Consider the following 21,562-nt stretch of genomic DNA (forward strand, 5'->3'; position numbering starts at 1 on the left):
GTCAGGCTTGACTGACTCTGAGGGACCGCGCAGCCGTAAATGAACTACTGCTCCCGGCAGCCCCCGCTCCCGCCTGTGCCGCGCTCGGGCGCAGGCGGTGAGTCTGGATTCCCCCAACTCAAGGCCGAGGCGGGATCGCGCAAGTGGGCGTGTAGGGCAGGACGTGGGTGGGTGAACTTCCTAGGGGCTTGGTCCTGAAAGGTTTGACTTCAATCCTCCGTTTTCTGCACCGCCGGGAGCCGCGATGGAGAGTAGGTGCTATGGTTGTGCTGTCAAGTTCACCCTCTTCAAGAAGGAGGCGAGTCTTCTCCCAGAGGGCTAAAGGGTTAGGGAGGGCGCGAAGCGAAGGGAAAAGCATGAGATTTACGGTCCAAAGATTCGGTGTTGTGGGTTCTTTCCAGCGCTCCCTCGCTTTCGGGGTTGATGCGAGGTTCCAGTGAGGTGCTGAAGGTGAGAGCACCCTAAAGCTTGTTAACGTCATTTTTTGAAATTACATTTTTCTGTAACATAAGTGTAGCATCCAACTGTTGCCTTCCCACTCCGTTCCTCCCCCGCGCGGTTTTAATACCTTGGGACAGTTGTCCTGCTCATTATTCTCTCTGCTTTGAAACCTTCCCCATACAGCAGCCTGCCATTACCCTTGTTTCTTGAGTTAGATGATCACACTCCCCTATCGTCCCAGGGCACCATGTCAAAGGCTCTCTTGTCCTCAACACAGACCTACCAGGTTATTATGGTAAAATACTGCTTTTCTGTGCCTGAACCAGATGTGATAATTTAATGGCATACAGGGAGGCAGGACATTTTAGAATCCTGGATTTTTGAGTCTGTTCAAATTTGAGCTCTGCTGTTTTATCATGGAGTGACCTTGGTTTGGGCAAATCATGTAATTTTTGTTAAGTACTGAGCTTAGTGCCTGGCACACAGTAAGTACTTAATAAATGGAGGCCATTGTTATCATCCCATCCTGAGCTAAACCTCCCTCTATCTATTCCAGAGCAGAGAAGGCATGAGCCCTGCACTGTCTGATTCTCCTTTGTTAAAGAGTCAGTGACCTGAAACACAGGGTTTGCCTTCTACACCTCTCCCCAGGCACGCAGTTGAAGGTGGTTGAAAGCATGGGAATTTTGTTTGAAGCTTTATGTGATTTGAATAAGGGACTGGAAACCAAGGAATTGCTTTACCCTCTGTCCCAATCCTTTTCTTCCTCCTAATAGCTGGTCACAACCTCTCTGTCCTCTCTCTCTGAATACTCAAGAGTACCAGGGAGGAGCCCATATGGGTAGATAACAGATGGATCCTCCTGCTTCATATTTCTTGTAGTATGGCTGTAAGAATTGTGGCCGGGCCTTCTGTTCCGGCTGCCTCAGCTTCAGTGCAGTGGTACCTCGGACTGGTAACACCCAACAGAAAGTCTGCAAGCAGTGCCACGAGGTCCTGACCAGGTAAGAAGTCAGTATGGATAAGGGCTTCACCAAGTACAGCAGTGAGCATCTGGACAGCCCTTGCAACCTTGTGCTGTATAGCCAGAGATCAGCCCAGGAAGTGTTTGGGGTGGAGGTGGGGACACTGACTGGGATGGCAGGACTTCTGATACCAGATTTCTTCTCTACAGAGGTTCTCCTGCCAATGTCTCCAAGTGGTCACCACCCCAGAACTATAAAAAGTAAGTATTAAAGGAAAAAATAATGAGGACAGGGAAAAGACAAGGGAGCATAGGTAGGACTCTTCTCCTAGTCTCTAGTTCAAGTAAATTCAGGGTCAGGAGATTTTTTTTTTTTTTTTTGGTACCAGGGGTGCTTAATCCACTGAGCCATATCCTTGGCCCTTTTTTATATTTTATTTAGAAATAGGGTCTCACTGAGTTTATAACTACCTCACTAAGTCGCTTAGGCTGGCTTTGAACTCTCAATCCTCCAGTCTCAGTTCCCAAGCTGCTGGGATAACAGGCATGCACCACCACACCTGGCTAGTGCTGCCATGCCCAGCCCTGGACACCCTCTTTAACTCAGAAAGTAGCTTATCACCATCTCCCCAGTACAAGCACTTGGCAGAACTTGCCCTCTCAACCAGACCCTCTATTTGGTAAGCAGGGCTGGGCTGCAGGGTGACAGCAGCAAGAGCCATAGAAAATTTCCTACTGCAGGACTCCCTAGATGCCTAGAAATAATTTGAATGGGAAACAGTGAATGGGTGCCTTCAGTCCTCACTTCTGCCTTCAAGCACCTCTATCTCTTATCGTGCTAGACGTGTGGCAGCCTTGGAAACCAAGCAAAAGCCCAGCACCTCCAGGAGGCAGGCACTGACCCAACAAGACCAAGTCATTGCTGAGCGCCTAGCACGACTCCGTCAGGAGAACAAGCCAAGTGAGTGGAGGCAGGCGGGGTAGCCAAAAGGACAGTCTAGAGATTCTGAGATTGAGGTTCCTCTGGCCCTTACCTGGCTCCCCCTATGCCAATTGCAGAGTCAATACCCTCACAGGCAGAGATAGAGGCACGGCTGGCTGCACTGAAGGATGAAACCCAGGGTTCTATCCCTTCTGTCCAGGAGATGGAGACTCGGCTTGCTGCCCTTCAGGGCAGGGTTCTGCCTTCTCACACCCATAGGCTGGTGAGTGCTAAGGCTTGGGAGGGAAGGGATTCCTAGGGAAAGGATCCAGAAGAAGCTCAGATACATGTATGATCATATACTTTACAGGAATTGGTAAAGCCTCCCACCCCTACCTCCTGAGCCTCAGGCCTGCTGCCAGGCCAAGGAACAAGGGACAAGCAGCAAGATTGAGTGGGTCAGAAAAAAGTGGACACAGTCCTCTTGGGGACTGCCAGACCTACTTGATTAAGACAAACCTTTGCCTGGTCTTTGAGAACTCCTCAGCATCCACCCCTGACCCAGGATACTTCTAGGCTTTATGTGGCTTTTACCTTACTCCCACTCCCCACTGAGGTTCCCTCCTCTGGGCAGGAACATCTGACAGCAGACACCAGGACACAGGATCAGCAGACACAAGATCTGCTAACACAGCTGGCAGCTGAGGTGGCTATTGATGAGAGCTGGGAACAAGAAGGTCCAGGTAACCCCTCTACTTAGCTCCTCCAGGAACATGCCCCATCTCTTCCCCCAAATGGGAGAGGCTCTGCTATCCACCCTCTGGAGATGAATATAAAGTAAAGAATGACCAACATCATAAGAACTATCATTTATTGAGTATTTACTCCAAAGGGAGCTAATGTAGGCCTAGTGTTTAAGTGCATGGGCTTTAGAATCAGACAGTGATCCCCATTTCTACCACATACTAATTGTGTGATCTTGGGCAAGTTATTTGACCTAAATCTCACTCTCATCATATGTAAAATGGAGGTGTATATGGTAAAAACCTACCTCACAGGGAAGTCATGAGGAGCAAATGAGATAATCCAATAGTTCTTGGGACCATACCTGGCTCATAATATAAGTGTTCATTGAGTGTAGTGAGTGTTCTCTATAATGATGATGATATAAAAGAAGAGGCTATTCAAAATTAAATATAATTTAAAGTTCATTTGTTTAGTGTTACCAGCCGTATTTCAAGTGTTCAGTACTCACATGAGCTCATGGCTACTACCTTATGGGATAAATAAGGGACATAATATACACTGTTTCCTTCATCATAGAAAATTCTTTTGGACGGTGTTTTCTGAAAGCTTCAGAGAAGTAGTTCTCAACCATGGATGATTTTACCCTCCAGGGTACTTTTGAAAACGTCTAAAGACTTTTTGGTTATCACAACTTGGGGGATATTATTGGCATCTGGTGGGTAGAAGCCCAGGATGCCATAAGCCACATCCTGCAATGCATAGGTTAGCCTCTCCACCACAACAAAGAATTATCTGGTCCAATGTGTCAATAGAACTAAGACTGAGAAACCTTGCTTACAGACACAATTTCATGGACCAACCTCAATAATTTTGAGGTATGTACTATTATTGCCCATATATAAATGAGGAAACTCAGGCATGGTGAGCTTAAGGAACTTGACCAAGGCCACATAGTTCTTAAGTGGCAGGGATGGGCCTTGTACCCAAAGCTGTCTGGTTTCAAACCTCTTGCTCTGAAACTCTAGGCTAAAGGTGATCATGTCAGAGCCACACCCACTCTGGTAAAGTTCTTCCTACCCAGTGATATATAAAATCTCAGCTTCAGTCATGCCTTCTTTGTGCTGCTCCCAGGGAAGTCTAATTCCAGCCCTGAATGGCAGAAACTGGCTGAACTTTAGCCTCCTCATATCCTAATCCTTTAGGGCAGTGATTCTGAAACCATGGGACATCCAGCCCATACATATCAGTGGGGTGGGGATGGATGTGGTTGAAAAAATATGTCCAAAATTGCTAATTTTTAACATTTGAAAAATCGGAGGAAATACTAATCTTATTTGTAATATAAGTCACATGTGCTAGGGCTGAGCACAAAGCTGATAATGTATAGTTTTTAAAAAGTTGAGAAATGGGCTCAGTGACTTATGGGGGAGAAATCTTAGAATGCCTCTTCTTCCCTGACTGCATTACTTCTTCCAGCTGCCTCTCTCCAGAATGACCTCAACCAGGGTGGCACAGGAAGCCAGCACACTAATTCCCAGGGGCAGGCCAGTTGGTCCCTGGAGAAGGAGAAGACCAGGCTGCTGGCTGAGGCAGCAGTTGAGCTACGGGAGGAGAATACAAGGCAGGAACGGATCCTGGCCCTTGCCAAGCGACTGGCTGTGCTGCGGGGACAGGACCCTGACAAAGGTAAAGGCTGGAGTCAGCTGCTCACTAGTGTCTGTTGATCACAGCCTTCCCCTGCACTCAGGCCAAGCTCTCCTTCCCAGGGCTAAGTCAGGTGCTAGAGGTCCCTATGCCCAGAGATCTATTGAGCCTTGCCCAGAGCCATGAGGAATGAACTGGGGCAAAGCAGTAGATGAGGAATCAGTGGCAGCCATCAGGTAGGGGGACCTTCAGTCCTTTCAGGTGCTGAGGCTTCTTTTCCTGCCCTGCTCCTTAAGGCTACTTCATTAATGGTCCAGCCTTGTAGGGTTGGGACAGGGAGGGACAAGTTCTGAACAGGGGTGGCTAATGAGGCTCCTCAGCTCTGGAACAAACCCTGGGAAACAAACCATTTCCAGAAGAGGACAGTAGTTTAGGTGAAATCTCTCACCCTCACTCTTCCTCCCATTTCCATCTCTCCCTCATTCAAGTGACCCTTCAGGACCTCCGCCTCCCAGACAGTGATGATGAGGAGGATGAGGAGACAGCCATCCAGAGAGTCATGCAGCAGGTAGGCCTGGCTTACCCATCCAGCCACCCCTGTCCTGTTTCTGCCTCATAGCTGCTTGGCCCCATTCACCTGGCCTCCATTCTGGGGTAGCCATTCTGCAGCTCCTGTTCAAGTTGGGGTCCTTGTGTCCCTGTGACCCAGATTTGCCCCTTGGCCCCCTGAGATGGGGAATCAGCAGCCATAGGCAAGAAGTAAAGGAAGAAGAGAAGCCAGGGCTACAGCACAGAAATACTGGGAGAAGGGCCTGGAGCAGGGAGTAGTACCCTTTCACCTGTTCACAGCTCACTGAAGAAGCTGCCTTGGATGAGGCAAGTGGCTTTAACATCCCTGTGGAGCCAGCTTCCCAACCCCAGGCCCCACCCTGCAGAACAGAGCCTAAGGTGAGAAAAGCCCATAGCCTTCCTTCCTACCTGGCTGATTGCTCCTATCATGTATCTTACTTCTTGTATTCCTCTCTGGTCCCTGAAGGCCCAAGTCATGGCTCCCAGGCCAGAGGCTAAGGAAGAAGAACTTCCCTGGTGCTGCATCTGCAATGAGGATGCCACCCTGCGATGTGCTGGCTGTGATGGAGACCTCTACTGTGCTCGGTGCTTCCGGTGGGTACAGGTAGAATGTTCTGTGGAAGGGCTCGAGAGTTGCCTACAATCCCTGATCTGCATCCCTTTGCTCCACAGGGAGGGCCATGATGCCTTTGAGCTTAAAGAACACCAGACATCAGCCTACCGTCCCCCATATACTGGCGGACAGTACTGAGGAAACCCCGACCCTCCTGGAAAGGTGGTCCTATAGACATCCTGCAGGCTGGCAGTGATGCCCTGAGGGCATCAATGAGACAGCAGATCAAGTCTACTGATGATGGATACACCCCTTCCTGAGCCTCAGTGTCCCCTGGAAAGAGGAAAGATTCCATTTGAAACAATGAGTGGAAAAGCCAAAGGGAAAAAGTAGGGTCCCTCCTCCAAGAAGCCTGGACTAGAAGTAAGAGGCATGATGTTCTAGAAAGACCAAACTGAATCTAAGGGTGAGTCCTGTAGCCTGGCTCCAGCAGGGCCCGTTCCCCTACCTGGCACATAGTAGATCTAATAAAGTATATGTATTCATTGGGCTCAGCATCTACCCATATCTCTCTCTTTCTAGCAATGCTGAGGATTGAACCTAGTCTTTGCCCATGCTAAATACATGCTCTGCCACTGAGCTACCCCACCCTCAGCATCTCTTATCTCTAGAACCTAGTTGACCCCGAGCCCAGGCCCTGTGAGAGATGGCAAGAGCAGAGCAGACTATAAGAACAGTTCTGTGGAAGGAAAGAAAAAAAATGAGCTATCCTGTAATCTTCTTCCAGCAGGAACAGTCCCACCTATCCTGGTGGCCTCATGAAGAAAGCATGAAAATTCATTCAACCAAACTGTGTTTCCTGCTCTAGGCAGAATTTCCAGGCCCCTCTGTATTGAATTTCTCAGTCTCTCTTAGTAATCAAACAGTGCATGGAGGAACAATGCATACATACCTGCCTTACTTACAAAGGACCCCACCTCCCAGGGCTCCTGTCCCAACCTGCCTGCCATTCAGACCCAGTATCTGTTTTCTAATGACTTCTCCTGAGCTGCCCCTGGCCTCTCAACCTATGTTCTTTATGTTCTGCATAGCCTCTACTTTTTCTCTTCCTGCCCACAACTAGAATCAACTCAAGAAAAAGACCCTCACCTGAGCCTCCCCCATCAGCTGTGGGTAGAAGAAGGGTGCGCTTTCTCTGATACCCCCAGATCCAGCTAAGTTTTCCTGTTACCTCCTCTCTAGATTCAAAATTAATCTTTGACATTTGAGCTCCCTTGTAATGCCAGGACACTATGTGTCTTAGCCATCTGCCCTCAGCTTGGCCTCCAGGCTTTATTAGATTGTGATTTCACCAAAGCAAAGCTGTTGACTTTCTTTGAGTTTTTAAGACCCATTTGGAGGATGGATGGATGGATCAGGTATGTAGGTACAGCCTAGTGACTTAGGATATTGGTCTTTGAATGAATCGCTTCACCCTTTCCTTCCCCTGGTCCCTCTGCACAAATATGCTCCACACTCCATTTAGCTGGGGCTGCTAAAGATTTTATCCACTTGGCTGACATGGAAAGCACTGGACAACAGCAATGAGTGGCTCCCAGACAGCCTAGCTGCGACTGCACATATACTAGGGTGTACCAATGTCCCTCCCTGTCCTTTATATTCCTTGTCTGTGTCTCAAGGAACTGTATTCCTTTCAGCCAGGGTCCAGGGTACTGAGGTTGCTAAGGTAGTCTCTCCAGGTTTATTTCTGAGGCCGGCTGAGTCTTCGGAGTTTCTTGAGTTGACTGAGAAGCTCAGAGATAAAAGGCTGAAGGAGAAAGAAGAGTAAGATTAAGGCATGAAATCACACCCACGCACCACACTGCCCTCCCCAATCTCTCCCTGACTGTGATCCTAGCTTCCCTTAGCCAGGGAAGGAAAGAAGGATGCAGGACCAAGCTTTCCTTTCAAACATTCCTCTTCATTAGTGACCTCCCCACAACCACCCTTCATCCCCATCCCCCTCTTGCCCCTAGACCAGCAGAATATCCCATACCTCTGTGGGGCGGGGGCAGTTTTGGAGAATGGCCTGAGTAGAAGAGAGCAGAGAGTGGATCCATGAGCCAAAGTACATTCCTGTGAGTCCCACTCAATCTCCCAATAATAATTCTCCCCTCTGAAGTCGTTCTCCCCACTCAACCCAAGGAAGCAGACTCAGGGTTCCTGGGTCCACCTTGATCTCAAACCAGCTTTTGGCCCCCAACCTCTGGGCCCAGTCTCATCCTACCTCCAACTGAGTCTTCTGCTCCTCTGTGGATAGTTCCATGAGAGCTTCCAGGTCAATCTCAGGCTCAGAAGGGACTGGTTGATCCTATTTGGGAAGAACACAGTGCTCAGACGGGCCTGGTCAGCTAGTTCTGGAGAGAAAGTTACTTTCAGGAACTCACCCATCTCCAACCTCATCTCTGACTTCCTACATTTAGCCTCACCTTACTCACAGAATACCCATTTTCCATTCAACAAATATTTACTTAATACCTACTATGTTCTATTTGAAACAGTGTTAGGGTTCTTTAAAAACTGTCTATACTTAATGCCAAGTTTATATACATTTTTGGTAGAAATGTAACTTGGTACAGTTAATTCGGAAAATAGATGGGCAGTTCCTTAAAATGATAAATATAGAGTTATAATTGGACCAAGAAATTCCATTCCAAGGTCTGCCCCCAAGAGACATGAAAACAGGTCTACACAAAAACTTGCACATGAGCCTGGCATAGTGGTGCACGCTTGTAATCCCAGTGGCTTGGGAGGCTGAGACAGGAGGATCACAAATTCAAAGCCAGCCTCAGCAATGGTAAGGTGTTAAGCAACTCAGTGAGACCCTGTTTCTAAATTAGATACAAAATAGGGCTGGGGATGTGGCTCAGTGGTCAAGTGCCGCTGAGTTCAATTCCCAGTACAAAAAAAAAAAAATTTGCACATGGATGTTCTTTAGTAGCATTATTCGTTAATAGTCAAAAAATGAAAACAACTCAAGTGTCCCTCAACTGATGAAGTGAAAAAATGAAATCTTGCATAGATAGATAATACTACACAGCAATAAACAGAAAGGAAGGAACAGTTTATGCTCAACATGGATTAACCTTGAAAACCTGTTAGTCAAAGAAGCCACTTACAAAGGCCACATATTGTCAATGAATCAATGTATATGAAATATCTAGAATAAGCAAATCTACAGAGACTGAGGTAGATTAGTGGTTGCCTTGAGCTGGAAATGGTAGTGGAAGGGAATGGGGTGTGACTACTGTGCTTATGGTCTTTCTTGGGGAGAAATAACGTTCTACAATTAGACTGTAGTAATGGTTAATAATCTTTTAAGATACTGAAAACAGTTGAATTGCACACTTTTAAGTGGGTGAATTATGTGAAACCTACCTCAATAAAAATATTTCTTTTATACTTATAGTTGCTGAGAGCTGGGGTAACACAGTGGTAGAACGCTTGCCTAGTATGTGTGAGGCACTGGGTTCGATTCTCAGCACTGCATATAAATAAATAAAAAATAAAGGTCCATCAACAACTAAGTATAAATATATGTATATTTACATATATGTATACAAAAGTTATAGTTGCTGAAAAAATTAATACAAAGTTAAAAATTAAAAAATCTTAAGAGAACAAGAAAGCAAGTTACAGATTGAGAGAAAAGATTTGCAAAAGAAATATCTGATAAAGCACTGTTATCCCAAATGCACAAAGAACTCAGTGCCCCTGAGTTGAATCCTTAGTACTGGGTGGGGGTGGGGAGACCTCAAAAGTAAGAAGACAAACAATGCAATTTAAAAATGGGCCAAAGATGCCACACACCTGCAATCCCAGTGACTTGGAAGACTGAGACAGGAGGATTGCAAGTTTGAGGCCAGCCTCAGCAACTTATTGACACCCTGTTTCAAAATAAAAAGGGCTCAGGAAATGCCTCAGTGGTTAAGTGCTTGAGTTCAGTCCCCAGTATGGGGGGGCGGGCAGGGACGGGACATGGCTGAATGGATAAAGAAACTATACAGACACCAAATAAGCACATGAATGGATATGTTCTACTTCATATGTCATTAGGGAATTGCAAATTAAAATAATGAGAGCACTATGCATCTATTAGAATGGCAAAATATCTAAAGCCTTACCAACACCAAATGCTGGTGAGGGTGTGCAGCAATAAGAACTCTCACTCATTGCTGATGGGAATACAAAATGGTATAGGCTCACTACAAGACAGTTTGGCAGGGTTTTTTTTTTTTAACTTTATTTCATTTATTTATTTTATGTGGTGCTAAGGATAAAACCTAATGCCTTACATATGCTAGGCGTATACTCTACCACTGAACTATAACCCCAGCCCCAAGTTTGGCAGTTTCTTACAAAATTAAACACACTCTTGCCACACAATCCTTGGTGTTTACCCAATGAGATGGAAACACATCCATACAAAAACATGCACACAGGCTCAGTAATCCAGTTACTTGGAAGGCTGAGGCAGGAGGATCACAAATTCAAAGCCAGCCTCAGCAACTTAATAAGACCCTATCTTGAAATTTAAAATTAGAAGGACTGGGGAATATAGCTCAGTGGTAAAGTACCCCTGGGTTCAAGCCATAGGACCAAAAATTTAACAAGTAAAAATAAAATAAAAATGGCTGGGGAATGCAGCTCAGTGGCATTGGGCTCAATACCCAATGCAGGTGAAGTGGGGGTTGTAATAAAAAAAAAAAAAAACTTGTTGTACACAGCTGGATGCTGTAGCAAGTGAAGGTTGAGGCAAGGGATCACAGGTTCTGGGGCAGCCGGGACAACATAACAACAGCAAGACTGTATCTCAAGAAAACAACAAACCAAAAACCTACAAAGAGATGTTTATTATAGTTTTATTCATATTTGCCAAAATTTGGACACAAATATGATGGTCTTCAGTAGGTAAATGCATAAGATTTGGAACATCCAATGAAATATTTTTCAGTATAAAAACAAAATGAGCATCAACCCCTGAAAAAACATGGAAGAACCACAAATGTATATTGCTAAATTAAAGAATTATTTTTTTTCTTTTTCCTTTTTTGCAGTGCTGGGGATTGAACTCAGGGCCTTGGTGCATGCCAAGTTACACTTTACCACTGAGCTACTTCCCCAGCCCTAAAGAAGTCAATTTTAAAAGGCTATATACTGAAGAAGAAGGTACTAGGGAATAAGATTGACCAAATGTGCATGTATGAATATGACATAATGAATTCCACTATTATGTATAATTATAATTCACCAATATAAATGTTTTTAAAAGGTTATATACAGTATGATTTCAACTATAACGAATGACATTTTGAAACAGGCTGATCTATGGAGACAGTAGATCAATAGTTGCCAGGGTTTGGAGGCGGAAAGGAGGAGGCAGAACACAAAGGATTTTTAGAGCAGTGAAACTGTTGAGTAGGATATGATATTGGTGAATATATGTCATTATACATTTTTGGCCAAATCCATAGAATGTACAATACTAAGAGTGAACCCTAAAGTAAATTATGATTTTTGGATGGTAATGAGGTCAGTGTAAGTTCATCAACTGTAACAAATGTACCATCTCTGAGGCTGGACATTGAGAGTAGAGAGGCTGTTCATGTGTAGGGACAGGGCATATATGAACTCTGTACCTTTCACTCAATTTTGCTTTTAACCTAAAACTGTTCTAAGGATTGAGTCTTTTTTTTTTTTTTTGGTTCTGGAGATTGAGCCCAGGGGGACTTAACCACTGAGCCACATGCCCAGCCTCCCCGGTTTGTTGTTGTTGTTTGTGTTGTTGTTGTTGTTTAATTTTGATACATGGTCTCACTAAATTGATTAGGACCTCACTAAGTTGCTGAGACTGGCTTTGAACTTGTCATTCTCTGCCTCAGCCTCCTGAGCTTCTGGGGTTACAGGTATATGCCACTGTGCTCAGCAAAGAAGACATAAGCTCAAGATTGAGGAGGCAGGGCTGGGATTGTGGCTCAGTGGAAGAGTGTTTGCCTAGCATGTGTGAGTCACTGGGTTTGATTCTTAGCACCACATATAAATAAACAAAATAAAGTCCATTGACAAAAAAAAAAAAATGAGTGGGAAGGAGGAAGGATAGGAAAGGGGAGGAAATTAAAAATGAATTTGACAAAATTATGCTATGTGCATATGTAAATATACCACAGTGAATTCCACTTTTATGTATTTCTATAAAGCACCAATTTAAAATTAAATAAATAGCTAGGTATGGTGGTGCATGCCTGTAATCCCAGGGGCTCAGGAGGCTGAGGCAGGATTCGAAAGTTTGAGGCCAGCCTCAGCAATTTAGTGAAGCCCTAACCAACTCAGAAAAACCCTGCCCCAATAAAAAATAAACCTAGCAGCTCGGGAGGCTATGGCAGGAGTACTGCAAGTTCAAAGCCAGCCTCAGCAACTTAGTGAGGCCCTAACCAACTTAGTAAGACCCTGTCTCTAAATAAAATATTTTTAAAAGCCTGGGCAATTCCCCCAAAACAAAAGCTGAATGTTTTCTTTGATAAGTGGATCCATAGTGGGGCAGGGGGATAGGGAAGAATGAAAGAACTCTGGTTTGTATAGAAGGGAGTGAGGGGAGGGGTGGGACTGTGGGGATGGGAAGGACAGTAGAATGAGACTGACATTATTACCCTAAATACATGTATGATTACACTATTGGAGTGACTCTGCACCATGTACAGCCAGAGGAATGAGAAGTTGTGCTCCATTTGTATGCACTGTGTCAAAATGCATTATACTGTAAAATCAATCAATAAATATTTTTTTTAAAAAAAGAAAAGATCATACCAAATCAGATCTATGCAAAAAAGGGGGGCTGGGGTGTTCCTCAGTGATTAAGCACCCCTGGGTTCAATTCCCAGTACAAATACATAGCATACATACATACATGCATAAATGTAATTGGGGATGTAGCTTAGTGGTAAAAGTACCTCTGGGTCCATCCCAAGTACAATAAATAAATAAATAAATGGTAGAGCAGTAGAGTAAAAGGAGAATAAAGAGGAGGAGGAGTGGAAAGCAGGGAACCAGGAACTGAAATGGAGTAAATTAAATTCCATGCATGTATGATTATGTCAAAATGAAGCCAACTATTATGTATGACTATAACGCACTAATAAAAGCAAAACAAGGGGCTGGGTTGTGGCTCAGTGGTACAGCGCCTGCCTAGCACGTGTAAGACACTGCGTTCAATTCTCAGCACCACATATAAATAAAAATAAAGGTCCATCAAATATAAAAAAAAAAAATTTAAAAACCCAAAAAGCAAAACAAGCCAGGTACAGTGTCACACACCTGTAATCCCAGCAGCTCAGGAGGCTGAGGCAGGAGGATCAGGAGTTCAAAGCCAGCCTCAGCAACTTAGCAATACCCTGTTTCTAAATACAATACAAAAAAGGGCTGGGGATGTGATTCAGTGGTTAAGCACCCTTGGGTTCAATCCCCAGTACCAAACAAACAAACAAAAAAGACATGAGTCAATATTTAATAAAATTAATAATTTTTTACTATTTTATCAAGGACTTTTTCTTCCTTTCTTTTCTTCTTCTTCTTCTTCTTCTTTTTTTTTTTTGTATTGTGATTGAACCCAAGGGTGCTTAACCACTGAGCCACATCCCCAAATCCCCAGCCCTTTTTATTTTTTGAGACAGAGTCTCACTAAGTTGCCAAAGCTAGCCTTGAACCTGCAATCCTCCTGCTTCAGCCTCTTCAGTCAATGGGATTACAGACATGAACCTCAATGCCTGGCCATCAAGGACTTTCTTAAGTGAAAAATGACATGGTGGTAAAGAACATGATTACTTATACAAACTCATAATACTTTTTGTTGTTGCTGCTGGGGAGTGAACATGGTGCTTTCCACATGCGTAGTATGCACTCTACTACTGAGCTACACCCACAGCCCAGTATTATTTTTCTGATTCACGCTAAGGGCCAGCAATACTTTTGCATCATCAGTGCAAATCTCAACATAGTGAAAAAGGCAAACAACATCTTATAGTATTGTTATGAGAATAATCATGGAACCCCTAAAGGAGTCTTGGGAACCCCCAATGGTCCCCAGAGGAACAGCGACCGTATCCATATCTGTATGGGATTCTTTTGTTTTATTTCTTGCTTATTTTTTCTTCTTTTTATTTTTTCTTTTTGGGGGGTTCCTTACCCCTTAGCTATATCCCCAGACATTTTAAAAATTTTATTTGTTTGTTTTGTCCTAGGGATTTAACCCAAGGGCACTTTATCACTGAGTTACATTCTCAGCCCTTTTTAAATTTTGAGATAGAGTCTCATTAAGTTGCTGAGGGCCTTACTAAGTTACTGAGACTGGCATAAACTTGTGAACCTCCTGTTTCATCCTCCCAAGTAGCAGGGATTACAGATATGTGTGACCATGCTCAGTCATTTTTTCTTACTAATTGAAATAGTTTTTCTTTTTTAAGTTATTGAATTTAGATTAACCCTAGCACTTCACATATGATGGAAATAAATATATTTTATGTTTAATGAGTAACAGTGGAGACAGTTAGGATAATAGTTGGATTTGTTTATATGGTTGAATCTAATGGAATTTTCCAGTGTTGGTTCCTCCCTTCCTTCCTCCCTTCCTTTCTGCTTAGAAAGTTCTTAGCAAGTATTTATCAGACTTGGATAAATACTTTCTAATCACCTTTACATTTTTTAGAGGTTTGAACATTTTACCTTTTCCATTTGATTATTTAATCCTTTGGAATTTAACTATTCAAGTATCTGTCCAATGGCTACTGTTTACCTGGCACCGCGAACTTAGGCACATCAGTGAACATAAAACAAAGATAAACTGGGCCTGGTGGCACACACCTATAATCTCATCCATTCAGGAGGCTGAGGCAGGAGGATCTCAAATTCAAGGCCTGCCTTAGCAACTTAGCAAGACCCTGTCTCAAAATAAATAAAAAGGGCTGAGGATGTAACTCAATGGTTAAGTACTCCCGGGTTCATTCCCTGGTACCAAAAAAAAAAAGATACTGCTTTCAAAGAGCCTATAGATAAATGGCAGTCAATGAATCATAGTAAAAAGAGGCATGAAGGGCTAGGGATATAGTTTAAGTAAGAACACTTGCCTAGGTTGTGTGCTTGAGGCCCTGGGTTCAATCCTCAGTACCCAGGGAGCATGGGGAACCCAGGTATGATAAGTAATTAGTTATTTAATTTGCTTAAAGGTAAGTGCTATTTGGAGAACTTTTTGGAAGGTAGAGATGTTCCTTATCTGTTATGGTGGCTCATCTAAATGTATACTTCAAAAGGGCACATTTTATGCTATCAATTATAATTCAATAAAGCCAATTTTATAAATTAATTAAATAAATAAATAAGATAGATAAAAGAAAGAAAAGACAGCAAAAGGAAAAGAACCTCACCTACCTTCTCACTCTTCCCACTGCCAACAGGTAACCACTGTTAACACTTCTGGTCCTTCCATACCTTTTTAAAAATAAATAGTGCCTAAGTTAGCCCTTTCACCTGAGTTCTAGACTTTCCTCCTTTGCTTCTTTGTTCTCTAGCTCATATTATTCAGCATTCATTCATCCATTTTATGCCTATTTATTGAGTGCATGACACGTACTAAGCATTATGATGATTGCTGGGGTCATATTAGCAAAATAGACAGACATGATACTGTCCTTAAAAAGCTTATAATGCTGGGCATGGTGACGCATATATGTAATCCCAGCCACTCAGGAGACTGAAGCAGAAGGATTACAAGTTCAAAGCTAGCCTCAGCAACTTAGCAAGGTGCTAAGCAACTTAGAGACCCTATCACTAAATAAAATATAAAAAGGGCCTCGCATGCACAAGGCCCTGGGTTTGATCCCCAGCAACACACACACACACAAAAAAAAACTTATTGTCTCCTAAAGGATAGAGATGAGAGAAATACACAAGATAAGCACCCTGAGGAGACAGCACATGGGAAGACAACCCAACCAACCCTGGGGTTCAGGAAGTGACCTCTGATCCGAGATCCAAAGGCTAAGAGTTAACCAGATGTTTATGCTAACAGGATGGAATGGCAGGGACCTGATTTTTTTCTCAACATAAATAACTAGAAAACTAGACAAATATATTAATATTTTCAGACATCAGACAACAGGTAGCTTGGGACTATAATCCCAGAAAGAAAGGGAAAAAAGCAGTAAATTCTGTAATTGTTCCATATTTCTTCCTGGAAAGACTGTGGAACAGAGAGAAAGATCCCAAGGAGAGCCCAGTGGTCTTGCTAAATTGATGTGACAGAGATCAGAGTAGAGGCAGGTTGAAGTGGCTAGAAGTTGCTGCACAAAGTTCTGGAGAGGAATAAGTTACACAGAAAGAGACCTCCAGAAATTGCATAAGGGTTCTCTTCAGTGTGTTGAACAAGAAGATGCACATTCACTGAGTAAAATTTTACAAAACCAGTTACTATGAGGCACTGAAAACACAAAGGTGAACAGACTTCAGGTAGGACTGGAAGACAAATCAAAGTCCAACCACCAGGGTGGACAGTTTTTTTAATTATTATTTTAGTTGTAGATGCACACAATACCTTTATCCTATTTATTTTTTATATGGTGCTGAGAATTGAACACAGTGCCTCACATATGTGAGGCAAGAGCTTTACCACTGAGCCATAACCCCAGCCCCTGGAGAGTTATTCTTGATCATGCAAGAATTCAGTAGAGACCTCAAAAGAATCATGCTTTACTAGGGGGGTTAGGTTATTCCCTAGACTAAAGGTTACTCTTTTTTTTTTTTTTTTTTGTAGTTGTAGATGGACAGAATGCCTTTATTTTTATTTGTTTATTTTTATAGGGTGCTGAGGATTGAATCCAGTATCTCACGCATGCTAGGCAAGTGCTCTGCAACTGAGCTACAGTCCCAGCCCTAAAGGTTACTTTTAGACCAGCTCTAATAGAGCTTGAAAACAAGCCTCTGATGAATCAAATCGAATCACAAATAACTGTTTTTTATTTTGTTTTGTTTGTTTTTTAGTACTAGGGATTGAACCCCAGGGGCATTCTACCACTGAGCTACATCCCTAGCCCCTTTTCTTTTTTATTTTGAGACTGTATCTCAATAAATTGCCTAAACTGGTCTTGAACTAGTGATCCTCCTGCTTCAGCCTCCTAAATGGCTGGGATTACAGGCATGAGCCCTGCACACACCTTAAAGGAAGATTTTTAAGAATCCACTTATGTCAGTGTAAAATTTACAATGTCTGGTGTCATCAAAAATCGTTAGTGAGGCTGGAGCATACCTCAGAGATATAGTGCTTGCCCAGAAAAAGAAACAGAGAGAAAAGAAGGGAAGAGAAAGAATAATAAAGATAAGCTATAAAGGTTAAAACTTTGCCTCTATAAAAATCTGGAGTCTTGTCCCTCAAACCATTATTATATTGCTTATTCAACAAACACATATTGATATATAATGTACATATATACATATATTGAATATGATTGCCATTTCAGTCTAGTGTTGATAATAAGGGATCATAAGAGTTTGGTGTTCTTTCCTGCAAGTCTATTTTTTTTTTGGTAGGGATTAAATCCATGGCCTTGTGCTTGCTAAGCATATGCTTTACCATTCATCTCTCCACCATGGAGCCCAGTAAATGAATCAGGCTTAAATGAGCTAGTAAATGTTTGCTTCACACATTATTTGCAATATTTTTTTTGAAGTTGAAAATATAATAGGTTAGTGAAAAACGTCACCACATCAAAATGACTGTTATCAAAATGACACCTGCCACCAGGGAGAAAAATATATGATAAAATCTATAGGAAACTACTGAGCTACATCCCCAGCTCTTTGTTTTATTTTTTATTTTGAGACAAGGTTTTATTAAGTTGCTGAGGGCTTTACAAAATTGCTGAACTTGGCCTAGAACTTGCAATCATCCTGCCTCAGCCGCCAATGGCTAGGATTACTGTTGTGTACAACCACATTCAGTGGAAAGAATATTTCAGAACCCTGGGGTGAGATCACCAGTGTCCCCTACTGATATGTATATTAGATTTAGCCTCAAAGCAGTGATTAATGATAACCACAAGAGATCTTAACAAGTTATGGGAGATTTCAGTGGATTGAATGGTGATGGGAAGGGAAAAAAATAAAAGAAGTCAGAAAAGGTGGCACAAGCCAGTAATCCCAGAGATCTGGGAGGTAAAAGCAGAAGGATTGCAAGCTCAAAAACAGTCTCAGCAACTTAGTGAGAACCTGCCTCAAAATAAAAAACAAAAAGGGCTGGCGGGTATAGCTTAGTGGTAGAGGGCCCAGTACCCCCCCCCCCAAAAAAAAAATAGTAAGCAAAGGCTGTGAGTGCAGATGAATCTTTTAAGACATCTGGCTATGTGGAGATAGGAAGCAGGGGATCATAAATAGAGGAGGGCATGGGACTGGGGTGTAGAGGTGCTTGCCTAGCACATGTGAGACACTGGGTTGGATCCTCAGCACATAAAATAAATAAATAAAATAAAGGTATTATATCTATCTACAACTAAAAATTAAAAAAAAAATGAGGAGGGCATGTTGTTGAGCAAGGGTCTCCTTAAAATAGGAAAACTGTGTGTGTGTTTAAGTCCCTGCCCAGAAGCCAAGTCCACACTCTAGCTCTGGACAACAGGAGCTCCAGGGACCTGGTTCTGTTTGTATCCCCAGACTTGGTTCCTCTGAAGACCCCACCAGGCTGTACACCCAGGGAGAGGTAGGGCCCTCCAACAAAGGAAAGTTGAGTTGCACTAAAATAAACAAGTGACTCATCCCTATACCTTGGCAGGTGGCAAGGGGCTCTATGAAAGCAGAACTAGAGCAGGGTGAACCTGGAGCCTGTGTTGCCTTGACCTCTGGCCAAGATGTCCAGCCACCTGGGGCTTCCCCAGGCACTTAGTTGCTTCCTGCTGAAAAGAACAAGGATTGGGAGAAGAACTGCCACCTGGCACCTTTGGACAATTGCCATGGTAACCACAGGCCAAGCATTTTATTCCGGTCATTGCCTGGGAGTGGTCCTCCCACATGTACTCTTTTCTAATGTTATGGGCTCATAATTGGGTAGATTCCTCCTCCTCCACCTTCATCCTGCAAAGCAAGGTTCTTTGGCTACTGTCTTTCTCTGATGCCTGACAGAATTTGCCTGAGGTGTCTGAAATATGAGACTTTTCTTGCAAGTGCACAACAAACAACCTGAAATTGAAATTGAGCCAGTGGAGAGTTCTGAAAGTATTGAAGGGTATGGAGGGGCCCTGCAAGGTCAGAGCAACAAGCCAAAAAAATTTTGCTTCTCCAACTTATAGTTCTAGGGCATATCCCCACCATGAGTGGGCTCAGGATGCTTCAGGGTTCATGGTCAACACCCTTGAGCCTGTGAGCTTCAAGACTGACTGAACCCCATTCATCACTCTTCCCCACCCCCAACAGTAGTATCACTGACAGCCCTTACCCATTCAAAACTCACAGGTGGCTACTTCCCCCAAAAGAAAAGATAGGGCCTGAATCAAGGAGGAGAAACAAGCACCACATCCTATGGACAAGAAGGACTACTGGTTCTCCGGTTCTCTCATGATTCTCAGCCCAGCCATACATTAGAAGCAACTGTGTTGCTTTTGAAAACTTCCCAGAGTATAGACAACACTTTAGTAGATTTAAATTCAGTTGAAGTGGTGCTGGGACATTGGTGTGTGTGTGTGTGTGTGTGTGTGTGTGTGTATTTAAGTATTTCAGGTGTGTCCAAGTTCTGCAACCAGAGATCTGGTTTCAACTCCTGGTCCTTCCCAGTGTTGTGACCTTGGACAAGTTACTCAACATCTCTAAGCCTCCATTCTCTCAGCTATAAAAGAGTGCCAACCTAATGGAGCTGTGAGGAGGATTAAATGAAATAACGCATGCTTGGCCATTGTGCCCAGAACATAAGTGCTCAAATATTATTCTGTTGAAGCAGCAGCTGTTACTGTTCTGGGACTCAGATTTGGAGCTAAGATTTCTGAGTAAGAAAGTGACACAGCCAGGTGCAGTAGCACACACCTTCCAATCCCAGCCACTCAAGAGCCTGAGGCAGAAAGATTGCAAGTTCAAGGCCAGCCTTACAACTTAGTGAGACCCTTTCTCACTAGCTCAGTGGTTAAGTATCCCTGAGGGAAGGAAGGAAGGAAGGGGAGGGGAGGAAGGGAAGGAAGAAAGGGAAGGAAGGAAAGAAAGGAAGGAAAAAAGAAAGGACCTACTACTTCCAGTGCTGGGGGTTAGACCCATCCTTTACCCAGGGTGGGATTGAGAGGAATCAGAGTCAGGTTCAAAGGGAGATGGGGTCATGGTATTGGCGCCCACGCCTGGCTACTCTCATTTTCTAATGCAGTTCTGGCTATTCTAGGAGGATGTAGATATAGCCAGGGCATGGCTCAGGAGGCTGAGGCAGGAGGATTAAGAGTTTAAAGCCAGCCTCAGCAAAATCAAGGCACTAAGCAACCCAGTGACACCCTGTCTCTAAATAAAATACAAAATAGGGCTGGGAATGTAGCTCAGTGGTCAAGTGTCCCTGAGTCCAACCCCCCCACACCAAAAAAAAAAAAAAAAAAGAGGATGCAGATGTTCTGCATCTGTGTGGACAGTATGGTACAAGGAACTAGTTAGCACTTACAATGTGGCTAGTGTGAATGGGGACCTGAATTTTTTACTTTATTTAATTTTAATTAATTTAAAATTAACAGCTACATGTGGCTGATAGCTACAGTGTTAGTGTAGAACTAAACATATGTGTGTTGAGGATAAGAATAAATTAGGACAAAAAATAAAATATTCTAGCCAAGGATTTTCCCTCTGAATATGTCATTTGAGCCTCAAAAAATAGTTTCAAAGAAATATAACAGGTATTGAAGACCCATTTTATAGATTAGGAAGATCACACCAGATCGCTCCAAATCACACCAGATCGCAATGAGTGTTAGAGGGATAGCCAAGACCTTTTCTCATCTATCTGCAGGAAAATTTCTCTCTCCATTGGAGCATCTCATATCAGCCCTCCAGCTCTTCTCCAGGTCTCTGAGCAGGTTCTCTCAGTCCCCTGGCCAGGGCTCAGGTTCCCTATCTCCTCAGTCCTCCCCAGTGCTACTCACCTGGAAGAGCTCCTGAACCTGAGCATCCACCCATTGCTCCATATCCAACCAGCGCTGGAGCTGCACCCGGTCGTATTTCACTGTCAGTCGGCTGGGTCTCCTGGACCTGGATATCCTAGAGGGGTCTGTGTCTGAGGATGATGTCCTCCTCCTTTTCTCAGAAGTCCACTGGACCGTCTTACTTGGGTTCTCCTTGTCTGGGTTGGGAGATGTACAGGAAGCATGGCTTGAAGACAGCATGGAAGGACTGACCTGGGCAAGGAGCTGAGAAAAACTGCCAGTCAGACCAAGAGCACAGAGGGAAATGAGGAGACAGAATGGAGGGAGAGGCCAGTGCGAAGGCAGAAGAGAGGAGGGCCAAGGGCCCTGGGAGTGGTGAAGGTCAAAGATCAACAGGCTTTTGGTGCTGGGAATGCCAGTCTCCTGGCTCCTTACTGCCAGTAAGTGGCACTCCAGAGCTGTGCCCCAGTTTCACTTTCTGTAGCTGCTGAGGCCCACAGTATCATAAACTATAGACAGGCAGAAGTCCAGAGGCCGCCATTCCCCAG

The 21,562-nt window shown here is 43.7% G+C and overlaps 2 protein-coding genes across 4 annotated transcripts; one reads left to right on the forward strand and one right to left on the reverse strand.

Moving 5' to 3' along the window:
* Nucleotides 1-53: 53 nt before the first annotated feature.
* Zfyve19 (zinc finger FYVE-type containing 19) lies at nucleotides 54-6,391 on the forward strand. Of its 2 annotated transcripts, none has more exons than XM_046461740.2 (11): nucleotides 54-298; nucleotides 1,324-1,445; nucleotides 1,616-1,666; nucleotides 2,248-2,366; nucleotides 2,465-2,610; nucleotides 2,962-3,070; nucleotides 4,551-4,760; nucleotides 5,207-5,286; nucleotides 5,568-5,666; nucleotides 5,755-5,882; nucleotides 5,961-6,391. In XM_046461740.2, the coding sequence occupies exons 1-11, from the start codon at nucleotides 245-247 to the stop codon at nucleotides 6,037-6,039; spliced, it is 1,197 nt and encodes a 398-aa protein (XP_046317696.1). In that variant the 5' UTR covers nucleotides 54-244; the 3' UTR covers nucleotides 6,040-6,391. The 2 variants fall into 2 exon arrangements, with proteins under 2 accessions (XP_046317696.1, XP_058440673.1); XM_058584690.1 differs by lacking the exon at nucleotides 54-298 and adding an exon at nucleotides 409-450.
* A 970-nt stretch (nucleotides 6,392-7,361) lies between these two features.
* On the reverse strand, nucleotides 7,362-21,492 carry Ppp1r14d (protein phosphatase 1 regulatory inhibitor subunit 14D). 2 transcript variants are annotated; one of them, XM_046461744.2, is made up of 4 exons: nucleotides 21,015-21,462; nucleotides 8,108-8,191; nucleotides 7,877-7,909; nucleotides 7,362-7,648 (listed from the first exon to the last, which is right to left on the reverse strand). In XM_046461744.2, exons 1-4 carry the CDS (start codon nucleotides 21,252-21,254, stop codon nucleotides 7,583-7,585), a joined length of 423 nt encoding a protein of 140 aa, XP_046317700.1. In that variant the 5' UTR covers nucleotides 21,255-21,462; the 3' UTR covers nucleotides 7,362-7,582. The 2 variants fall into 2 exon arrangements, with proteins under 2 accessions (XP_046317700.1, XP_046317701.1); XM_046461745.2 differs by lacking the exon at nucleotides 7,877-7,909 and having other exon boundaries at nucleotides 21,015-21,492.
* Between the last annotated feature and the right edge of the window lie 70 nt (nucleotides 21,493-21,562).

Source organism: Marmota monax, unplaced genomic scaffold (genome assembly GCF_021218885.2).
Source record: "Marmota monax isolate L192 unplaced genomic scaffold, Marmota_monax_Labrador192_F-V1.1 WCK01_AAM20220418_F8-fsc00001, whole genome shotgun sequence".
Classification (NCBI taxonomy): Eukaryota; Metazoa; Chordata; class Mammalia; order Rodentia; family Sciuridae; genus Marmota; species Marmota monax.

Bases quoted from the DNA above. Each gene is read 5' to 3' on its own strand.
- Zfyve19 (XM_046461740.2), top strand. From the start codon at position 245: ATGGAGAGTAGGTGCTATGGTTGTGCTGTCAAGTTCACCCTCTTCAAG. The intron at 299-1,323 runs GCGAGTCTTCTC...TATTTCTTGTAG, and splicing joins TCACCCTCTTCAAGAAGGAG to TATGGCTGTAAGAATTGTGG. The intron at 2,367-2,464 runs GTGAGTGGAGGC...TGCCAATTGCAG, and splicing joins CCGTCAGGAGAACAAGCCAA to AGTCAATACCCTCACAGGCA.
- Ppp1r14d (XM_046461744.2), bottom strand. From the start codon at position 21,254: ATGCTGTCTTCAAGCCATGCTTCCTGTACATCTCCCAACCCAGACAAG. The intron at 8,192-21,014 runs GTGAGTAGCACT...CTTCCCAAATAG, and splicing joins AGGTTCAGGAGCTCTTCCAG to GATCAACCAGTCCCTTCTGA. The intron at 7,910-8,107 runs GTAGGATGAGAC...TCTTCTACTCAG, and splicing joins AGCAGAAGACTCAGTTGGAG to GCCATTCTCCAAAACTGCCC.